Source organism: Somniosus microcephalus, chromosome 4 (assembly GCF_052327205.1).
Source record: "Somniosus microcephalus isolate GS21.2 chromosome 4, FLI_Smic_1.0, whole genome shotgun sequence".
NCBI lineage: Eukaryota > Metazoa > Chordata > Chondrichthyes > Squaliformes > Somniosidae > Somniosus > Somniosus microcephalus.
In genome coordinates, this window is record NC_140990.1 from 8844133 (window position 1) to 8855231 (window position 11099).

At 48.5% G+C, this 11099-nt stretch overlaps 1 protein-coding gene across 1 annotated transcript in view; it reads right to left on the minus strand.

Moving 5' to 3' along the window:
- LOC147118250 (uncharacterized) overlaps positions 1–10570 on the minus strand; it is a 70851-nt gene extending 60281 nt beyond the window's left edge. Inside the window, exons 1-2 of the mRNA XM_085984344.1 lie at positions 10467–10570; positions 1999–2684 (exon numbers count right to left, since the gene is read on the minus strand). Of these exons, the coding sequence (XP_085840470.1) occupies positions 1999–2684; positions 10467–10564 (784 nt within the window). The 5' untranslated portion in view covers positions 10565–10570. The remainder of the gene's footprint in view (positions 1–1998; positions 2685–10466) is intronic.
- Positions 10571–11099: the final 529 nt, after the last annotated feature.

Here is an 11099-nt window from a genome sequence, read left to right on the forward strand (position 1 = left end):
GATCCCTTGCTGTTTGTAGTGTATATTAATGATTTAGATATGAATGTAGGAGGTATGATCAGTAAGTTCGCAGATGACACGAAAATTGGTGGAGTGGTAAATAGCGAGGAGGGAAGCCTCAGGTTACAGGAGGATATAGACGGGCTGCTCAGATGGGCAGAACAGTGGCAAATGGAATTTAACCCTGAAAAGTGTGAGGTGATGCATTTTGGGAGGACTAACAAGGCAAGGGAATACATAATGAATGGTATGACCCTAGGAAGGATCAGAGGAACCTTGGTGTGCATGTACATAGATCCCTGAAGGCAGCAGGACAGGTAGAGAAGGTGGTTAAAAAGGCATATGGGATACTTGCCTTCATTAGCCGAGGCATAGAATGTAAGAGCAGGGAGGTTATGATGGAGCTGTACAAAATGCTAGTTAGGCCACAGCTGGAATACTGTGTGCAGTTCTGGTCGCCACACTATAGGAAGGATGTGATTGCATTGGAGAGGGTGCAGAGGAGATTCACCAGGATGTTACCTGGGCTGCAGCGCTTCAGCTATGAAGAGAGACTGGACAGGCTGGGGTTGTTTTCCTTAGAGCAGAGAAGGCTGAGGGGGGGGACCTGATTGAGGTGTACAAAATTATGAGGGGCATAGATAGGGTAGATAGAAAGGAACTTTTCCCCTTAGTAGAGGGGTCAATAACCAGGGGGTATAGTTTCAAGGTAAGGGGCAGGAGGTTTAGAGGGGATTTGAGGAAAAACCTTTTCACCCAGAGGGTGGTTGGAATCTGGAACTCACTGCCTGAAAGGGTGGTAGAGGCAGGAACCCTCACAACATTCAAGAAGCATTTAGATGAGCACTTGAAACGCCATAGCATACAAGGCTACGGACCAAGTGCTGGAAAATGGGATTAGAATAAACAGGGCTTGATGGCCAGCATGGACATGATGGGCCGAAGGGCCTCTTTCTGTACTGTATAACCCTATGACTAACATTCTGCATTTCCATCAACAACAGATTGTATTTATATAGCACCTTTTATACAGTAAAACCTCCCAAGTCCTAACTCAGAGGAGCGTCACCAAACAAAATCTGACACCGAGCATAGATATCGGGGCAGGCGACCAAAAGGCTGGGTCAAAGAGGGAGGATTTAATGAAGGTCTAAAGGAAGAGGAGAGAGAGAGAGAGAGAGGTTTCGGGAGGGAATTCCAGAGCTCGGGGCCCAGGCAGCTGAAGGCCCAGCCGCCAATGGTGGAGCGATGGAAATCGGGCAAGGGGCCAGAATTGGAGGAGCACAGATATGGCGGAGGTGTGTAGAGCTGGAGGAGATTACAGAGATAGAGAGGGGTGAGGAGGCCATGGGGAGATTTGGAAACCAGGATGAGAATTATTAACCAGGAGCCAATGTAGGTCAGTGACTCCCACACCACTTACTGGATCTGTCTTCGTTCATGTTCCCAGGGGATCATTGTACCTGAAAAATGTGGGGACTCTCGCTCATCCAGCGAGAGTTCCCCGCCCTTTCTGGTGGGTGAATGGAAGGTCCCATTGTGTCTTCTACACAAGTCAGTAAATACTGCCAGCCAGGATTAGTCAGGACTTGTGGGTCCTATCTGACCCCAAATTGTGTCAAAGGTTAATTTGAGGTTGTCGTTGAAAGTTAATTATGTTATTACAAAATAATTTCAGCTGAGATTCCCTGAATTAAGAGGATCAAGGACAGCAGTTCTTAAAGGGCCGCAGCAGCCCCCCGACAGTCATAAGTCAGCTCTCGTCTTACAGACATCAAGGACTCGACACACTGTATGTTGGAAACAAAGCTTATTTACTTGACATATATGCAAAATATTAAGCTCCAGCCCAGCTCGAGTGGGCCATTCACATCAGTATCAACAAACCCCAACCGCCAGAGTGAAGATCGCTCAGTCCTGGATGTGATTTAACAGCAGCAGAATCGAACCACTCCCATCAGGCGTGGACTTGCTGGTGTGTTAGCAGGCGGGAGGAGCGAGTGAATCCCTTCCCACACACGGTGCAGGTGAATGGCCTCTCCCCGGTGTGGACTCGCTGGTGCGTCAGCAGGCTGGAGGACCGAGAGAATCCCTTCCCACACATGGTGCAGGTGAACTGCCTCTCCCCGGTGTGGACTCGCTGGTGTGTCAGCAGGCTGGAGGACCGAGAGAATCCCTTCCCACACATGGTGCAGGTGAACTGCCTCTCCCCGGTGTGGACTCGCTGGTGTGTCAGCAGGCTGGAGGACCGAGAGAATCCCTTCCCACACACGGTGCAGGTGAACAGCCTCTCCCCGGTGTGGACTCGCTGGTGCATCAGCAGGCGGGAGGAGCGAGTGAATCCCTTCCCGCACAACATGCAGGTGAACGGCTTCTCCCCGGTGTGACTGCGCCGGTGAATCTCCAGCCTCGAGGGGTTACTGAATCCCTTCCCGCACTCACCACATTTACACGGTCTCTCCCTGGCGTGGCTGCGCTTGTGCCTCTGCAGATTGGATGATCGGTTGAATCCGGGTCCACACGTGGAATACGTGTGTGGTTTGTCTGCGCTGTGATTGCTGCTCTCTCCTTCCATGTGCAAAGGCCGATGATATTCAGGTCCTGATGAATCGAGTGACTCTGTCTGTTCTTGATGTGATGTTTGGTCTGAGCTTCCTGTCTGTAAATGCTCCATTTCTAAAACCCTGTAAAAGGGGGTAAGAGGGAGAATGTTGTAGGATAGAATCATAGAATGGTTATAGCATGGAAGGCAGCCATTCAGCCCATCGAGCTCATGCCGACTCTCAGCTAGTCCCACTCCCCCACCCTTGCCCTGTAGCCCGGAATTTGTTTTTATCCAACTCCCTTTGGAAAGCGGTGATTGAGTCTGCCTCCACCACCCTTTCAGGCAGTGCATTCCAGATTCTAACCACTCACTGCGTAAAAATGTCGACTTTGTTTCTTTTGTCAATCACCTTAAATCCGTGTCCTCTGGTTCTCGACCCCTCTGTCAATGCTAACAGTTTCTCTCTTATCTGCTCTGTCCAGACCCCTCATGATTTTGAACACCTCTATCAAATCTCTTCTCAATCTTCTCTGCTCCAAGGAGAACAACCCCAGCTTCTCCAGTCTATCCACGCAAGTCATTCCTGGAATCATTCTCGTAAATCTTTACTGCACCTTCTCTCTAAGGCCTTCACATCCTTCCTAAAGTGTGGTGTCCAGAATTGGACACAGTACTCCAGTTGAGGCAGAACCAGTGTTTTATAAAGGTTCATCATAATTTCCACACTTTTGTACTCTATACCTCTGTTTATGAAGCCCAGGTTCCCATAAGCTTTTTTAATCACTTTCTCAACCTGCCCTGCCACCTTCATTGATTTGTGCACACATATACCCCCAGGTCTCTCTGTTCATGCACCCTCTTTAGGATTGTACCATTTAATTTATATGTCCGCTCCTCATTCTTTCTACCAGAATGTATCACTTCGCACTTTTCTGCGTTAAATTTCATCTGCCACGTGTCCACCCATTTCAGCAGCCTGTTTATGTCTTCCTGAAGTCTATCACTTTCCTCCTCACTGTTCACTATACTTCCAAGTTTTGTATCATCTGCAAATTTTGAAATTGTACCTTGTACCCCCACATCCAAGTCATGAATATATATCAAGAAAAGCAGTGGTCCTGGTACCGACCCCTGGGGAACACCACTGTGTACCTTCCACCAGTCCGATAAACAACTGTTCACCACTACTCTCTGTTTTACATACATACGTATGAATTAGGAGCAGGAGTAGGCCACTCGGCCCCTCGAGCCTGCTCCGCCATTCAATAAGATCATGGCTGATCTGATTACTCCACATTCCCACCTACCCCCGATAACCTTTCACCCCCTTGCTTATCAAGAATCTATCTACCTCTGCCTTAAAAATATTCAAAGACTCTGCTTCCACCGCCCTCTGAGGAAGAGAGTTCCAAAGACTCACGACCCTCTGAGAAAAAAATTCTCATCTCTGTCTTAAATGGGCGACCCCTTATTTTTAAACCGTGACCCCTAGTTCTAGATTCTCCCACAAGAGGAAACATCCTCTCCACATCCACCCTGTCCAAACCCCTCAGGATCTTATATGTTTCAATCAAGTCACCTCTTACTCTTCTAAACTCCAGCGGATACAAGCCTAGCCTGTCCAACCTTTCCTCATAAGACAACCCGCCCATTCCAGGTATTAGTCTAGTAAACCTTCTCTGAACTGCTTCCAACGCATTTACATCCTTCCTTAAATAAGGAGACCAATACTGTACACAGTACTCCAGATGTGGTCTCAATACTGCCCTGTATAACTGAAGCATAACCTCCCTACTTTTGTATTCAGTTTCCCTCGCAATAAACAATAACATTCTATTAGCTTTCCTGATTACTTGTTGTACCTGAATACTAACCTTTTGCGATTCATGCATTAGGACACCCAGATCCCTCTGCATCTCAGAGCTCTGCAATCTCTCACCATTTAGATAATATGCTTCTTTTTTATTCTTCCTGCCAAAATGGACAACTTCACATTTTCCCACATTATACTCCATTTGCCAGATCTTTGCTCACTCACTTAACTGATCTATATCCCTTTGTAGCCTCCTTATGTCCTCTTCACAATTTACTTTCCTACCTATCTTTGTGTCATCAGCAAATTTAGCAACCATGCCTTCGGTCCCTTCATCCATGTCATTTGTATAAAATGTAAAAAGTTGAGGTCCCAGCACTGATCCCTGTGGCACACCACTCGTTACATCTTGCCAACCAGAAAATGACCCATTTATGCCTACTCTCTGTTTCCTATTAGCTAGCCAATCTTCTATCCATGCCAACATGTTACTCCCTACACCATGAGCTTTTATTTTCTGCAATATCCTTTGATGTGGCACCTTATCAAATGCCTTCTGGAAATCTAAGTACAGTACATCCACCAGTTCCCCTTTATCCACAGCACATGTTACTTCCTCAAAGAACTCCAATAAATTGGTTAAACAAGATTTCCCTTTCACAAAACCATGTTGACTCTGCCTCATTACCTTGAACTTTTCCAAGTGCCCTGCTATAACATCTTTAATAATAGCTTCTAACATCTTCCCCATGACAGATGTTAAGCTAACTGGCCTGTAGTTTCATGTTTTCTGTCTCTCTCCCTTTTTGAATAAAGGAGTTACACTCACTATTTTCCAATCTAATGGAACCTTCCCTGAAGCTTGGGAATTTTGGAAAATTAAAACTATCTCACTAGCCACTTCTTTTAAGACCCTAGGATGAAGTCCATCAGGCCCCGGGGACTTGTCAGCCCACAGCTCCAACAATTTGCTCAGTACCACTTCCCTGGTGATTGTAATTTTCTTGCGTTCCTCCCTCCCTTCCATTTCCTGATTTACAGCTATTTCTGGGATGTTACTTGAATCCGCTATAGTGAAGACCGATGCAAAATACCTGTTCAATTCAACTGCCATCTCCTTATTTTCCATTATTAATTCCCCAGACTCACTTTCTATAGGACCAACGCTCACTTTGTTATCTCTTTTCTTTTTTAAATATCTATAGAAACTCTTATTATCTGTTTTTATATTTCTAGCTAGCTTTCTCTCCGTGGAATTTTTCTTTCTTGTTGGAATGTATCTATTCTGTGTATTCTGAAATATCCCCTTAAATGTCTGCCACTGCAACTCTATTGACCTATCCCTTAACCTAATTTGCCAGTTCACTTTAGCTAGCTCTGCTTTCATGCCCTCATAATTGCCCTTATTTAAGTTTAAAATACTAGTCTTGGACCCGCTCGTCTCTCCCTCAAACTGAATGTAAAATTCAATATTATGATCGCTGCTACCTAGGGGCGCCTTCACTATGAAGTCATTAATTAAACCTATCTCGTTGCACAATACCAGGTCTAGTATAGCCTGCTCTCTGGTTGGCTCCAGAACGTGCTGTTCTAAGAAACTATCCCGAAAACATTCTATGAACTCCTCATCCAGGCTACCTATATATATATATATGATAGGAGCAGGAGTAGGCCATTCGGCCCCTCGAGCCTGCTCCGCCATTCAATGCGATCATGGCTGATCATCCAAACTCAGTACCCTGTCCCTGCCTTCTCCCCATATCCCTTGATCCCTTTAGCCTTAAGAAATATATCCAACTCCTTCTTGAATATATTTAATGAATTGTCCTCCACCGCCTTCTGTGGTAGAGAATTCCACAGGTTCACCACTCTCTGGGTGAAGAAATTCCTCCTCATCTCTGTCCTAAATGGCTTACCCCTTAACCTTAGACTGTGACCCCTGGTTCTGGACTCCCCGACCATCGGGAACATCCTTCCTGCATCTAGTCTGTCCAGGCCTGACAGAATTTTATAGGTTTCGATGAGATCCCCCCTCATTCTTCTAAACTCCAGCGAGTAGAAGCCCAATCGACCCAATCTCTCCTCATATGTCATTCCTGCCATCCCAGGTATCAGCCTGGTGAATCTTTGCTGCACTCCCTCCAAGGCAAGAACATCCTTCCTCAGATGAGGCGACCAAAACTGCACACAATATTCAAAATGTGGTTACACCAAGGCCCTGTACAACTGCAGCAACACATCCTTGTTCCTGTACTTAAACCCTCTCGTTACGAAGGCCAACATACCATTTGCCTTCTTAACCGCCTGCTGCACCTGCATGCTTACCTTCAGCGACTGGTGCACAAGGACACCCAGGTCTCGTTGCACTACCCCTTCTCCCAATCTATTGCCATTCAGATAATAATCTGCCTTCCTGTTTTTGCCACCAAAGTGGATAACCTCACATTTATCCACGTTATATTGCATCTGCCATGCTTCTGCCCAATCACCCAACCTGTCCAAAACATGCTGGAGTTTCTCGGCATCCTCCTCACAGCTCACACACCCACCCAGCTTTGTGTCATCTGCAAACTTGGAGATATTGCATCTAGTTCCCTTGTCTAGATCATTAATATATATTGTGAATAGCTGGGGTCCAAGGACCGATCCCTGCAGTACCCCACTAGTCACTGCCTGCCACTCGGAAAAAGACCCGTTGATTCCAACTCTTTGCTTCCTGTCTGCCAACCAGTTCTCTGTCCAAGTCAATACCTTGCCCCCAATCCCATGTGCCTTAACTTTACACGCTAATCTCTTATGCGGGACCTTATCGAAAGCCTTCTGAAAGTCCAAGTACACCACATCCACTAGTTCTCCCTTATCTATTTTACCAGTTACATCCTCAAAAAATGTGTTCTCCTTGGAGCAGAGAAGGTGCAGCGGAGATTTAATAGAGGTGTTCAAAACATGGAGGGTTTTGATAGAGTAACTAGGAGCATGGGAACAGGAGGAGGCCATTCAGCCCCTCCAGCCTGTTCCGCCATTCAATGAGATCATGGTCGATCTGTGTCTTAACTCCACCCACCTGCCTTGGCTCCATATCCCTTTGCTCCCTTGTCTAGCAAAAATCTATCACTCTGGGATTTAAAATGATTAATTGAGCTGGAATCGACTGCTTTCTGTGGGAGAGGGTTCCACACTTCTACCACCCTTTGTGTGAAGAAGTGTTTCCCAACTTCTCTCCTGAATGGCCTGGCTCTGATTTTAAGGTGATGTCCCCTTGTCCTCGAATGCCCCACCGGCAGAAAAAGTCTCTCTATCTACTCTACCAATTCCTTTCAAAATCCTAAAATCCTCCATCACTCCTTAACCTTCTAGATTCCAGGGAACACAAGCCTAGTTTATGTAATCTCTCCTCATAATCTAACCCTTGGAGCCCGGGTAACATTCTGGTGAATCTGTGCTGCACTCCTTCCAAAGCCAGCATATCCTTTCTGAGGTGCGGTGCCCAGAACTGTACACAGTGCTCCAGGGAGTTCCTGGGAGTTAATGTGCATAGGTCCCTGAAGGTGGCGGGACATATTGAGAGAGTGGTTAACAAAGCATATGGGATCTTGGGCTTCATAAATAGAGGTATTGAGTACAAAAGTAGAGAAGTTATGCTGAACCTTTATAAAGCGCTGGTTAGGCCACAACTGGAGTATTGCGTCCAGTTCTGGTCACCACACTTTAGGAAGGATGTGAAGGCCCTCGAGAGGGTGCAGAGGAGATTTACCAGAATGGTTCTGGGGATGGGGGATCTTAGCTACAAAGACAGGTTGGAGAAGCTGGATCTGTTTTCATTAGAGCAAAGGAGGTTGAGGGGTGATTTGATAGAGGTGTACAAGATTATGACGGGTTTGGATAGGCTAGACGGGGAAAGGCTGCTCCCACTAGTTGATGGTACAAGGACTAGGGGACACAGATTTAAGGTTTTGGGCAAGAGATACAGGGGGGATGTGAGGAAAAACTTTTTTACGCAGCGAGTGGTGAGGACCTGGAACTCGCTGCCGACGGAACTGGTGGAAGCGGAGACACTCAATGTTTTCAAGGGGAGACTGGATAGGCACTTGGGGGAAATAAACTTGCAGGGCTACGGGGATAGAGCGGGGGAGTGGGACTGACTGGATTGCTCTACAGAGAGCTGGCATGGACTCGATGGGCCGAATGGCCTCCTTCTGTGCCGTTATGACTCTATCACTCTCTGGGGTCTAACCAGGGCTTTGTATAGCTGTAGCTTATAAGGAGAAACTGGTTCCAGTGGCAGGAGCGTTTGCACATTCTCCCCGTGTTTGCGTGGGTTTCCTCCCACAGTCCAAAGATGTGCGGGTTAGGTTGATTGGCCATGATAAAAATTGGCCCTTAGTGTTAGGGGGGATTAAATACGTGGGGTTACGGGGATAGGGCTTGGGTGGGATGGCTGTCGGTGTAGGGACCGGGTGCTAGGGTTTGGATGATCAGCCATGACCTCGTTGAATGGCGGAGCAGGCTCGAAGGGCCGAATGGCCTACTCCTGCTCCTATCTTCTATGTTTCTATGACACAGATTTAAGGTCATTGACAAAAGAACCAGAGGCGAGGTGAGGAGAATTTTATTTACGCAGCGAGTTGTTGTGATCTGGAATGCGCTGCCTGAAAGGGCGGTGGAAGCAGATTCAATAATAACGTTCACTGGGGAATTGGATAAATACTTGAAGGAGAAACATTTTCAGGGCTATGGGGACAGAGCAGGTGAGTGGGACTAAATGGAGAGCTCTTTCAAAGAGCCGGCACAGGCACGATGGGCTGAATGGCCTCCTTCTGCGCTGTCTGATTCTAGGAGCCACTCCTAGAGTGGAGTGGTGCCCGCAGGGATCGCTTGGCAGGAAATTGGGAGGAGGTGGTTCACACGCAGACAGCACCTGATTTCGAGACGCTGTCCTTTTAAAATTGGTCCTCCACAGGCAAGGACCAAAGCCCCTCGGGTCAGTCCTCCAGGCTCCGCCTCCCCTCGCTCATTGGTGGAGAGCTCAGTGTCAGTCAGTGCACGCCGGCGACGTCGTGACGTTGCAGGGTGGGCGGTTGGAGCAGGCGGGAAATTAAATTCATTTAAATTAAATCTCCGGTCAGCCTCCTCTGTCCCAATCAGCCGGCGCAAGTCCCGCCCCTCGGGCTCCCCGATTAGTTGGAGGACCCGCCGCCGGCTCGCTCCTCCAGCCCCGCCCCGCTCGCTCCCTATTGGGCGGAAGCTCCCGTCAATCAGGCCCTGGGCCCGGGTCCTATCTTCTATGTACTTTCAGTGATGACTTTTATAAACTGGTTTTACAGGAAATTAGAAGAGGGAAGAGATTTGAAGACATTCGGTCCCTTTGTGACTCTAAAGTTGCAGCTGACCACGCGCATGCGCCACATGGCCCCGCCCCCTCCTGCTCCACAGGCGCCCGGCCCGCACCGCGCATGCTCAGCACACACCCTGGGCCCCTGTCAATCATCCTCCCCCTCTGAACAGGCCCCGCCCCTCCCCCTACTCCGCATGCGCCGCCGGGCTCCGCTCTCGAAGTTCAGTCGCTACCGCGCCTGCGCAGGGCCTCCAATTCTGGGTCGGCCCGGGCAACCGCGAGAGTCCGGATCACCGGCGGAAAGTGAGTTTTATCAGGGTTTTTTTTTTATATATAGCGGAGAGAAGCGCGGGCGGGGAGATAAATAAATAGAAAATACAAACCGCACCGTCCCAGCGCCCTCCCGGCATCGAGCGGCCGCAGCCCCTTCGTTGAATGGCCTCTTCCTGTGATGACGTCACAATCGGGCCTCAGCGCCGGGGAGGAAGGTCCCGCCCCCTAGCCGCGCCACCATTGGCTGGAGGACCAGGCCGCCCAGTTCAGTCCTCCCAGCTCAGCCCTCTTCCTATTGGTCCACGCTCCCGTCAGTCACAATCACATTGTTCCGGCTCACTCCGTCACCCCGCGCGGCTCAATCTGCTTCGTTCGGCGTCCGCGGAGGGCCCGCCCGACTCTCAGGTTTGCTTTTTCTGGTATTTAACTTTATAATTTCGCTCTCCGCTCCCCCCTCACCTCGATTTAAATCGATTCCCCAACAGTTTACTTTACTTTACCTGGCCGCTGATCTCGCCTCTTTCCCGGGCCGACTTCCGTCTTCTCCCCAGAGGCCCCGCGCAGGCGGCCTCGTTTTGTGGTGGGGCCGAATGAGCATGCGCGGCCCCGCCTCTCCAGATTTAAAGGGACACCCACCCCGTCCACATTTAAAGTGACACCCACCCCCTCCACATTTAAAGGGACACCCACCACCTCCACATTTAAAGTGACACACACCCCCTCCACATTTAAAGGGACATCCACCCCGCCACATTTAAAGGGACACCCACCTCCTCCACATTTAAAGGGACTCCCTCCCCCCCTCTCATGTCCTCTAGTGTGGAGGAGGAATTCCTTGAGTGTTTACGGGATGGTTTCCTGGACCAATATGTCGAGGAACCAACCAGAGATCAGGCCATCTTACACTGGGTATTATGTAACGAGAAAGGATTAATTAGCAATCTTGTTGTACGAGGCCCCTTGGGTCGGAGTTATCATAATATGATCGAATTCTTCATTAAGGTGGAGAATCAAGTTGTTGACTCAGAGACTAGGGTCTTAAATTTAAATAAAGGAAACTACGATGGTCTGAGGAGCAAGTTGGATAGGATTGATTGGGGAATGTCACTCAAAGGGTTGACGGTGGATAGGCA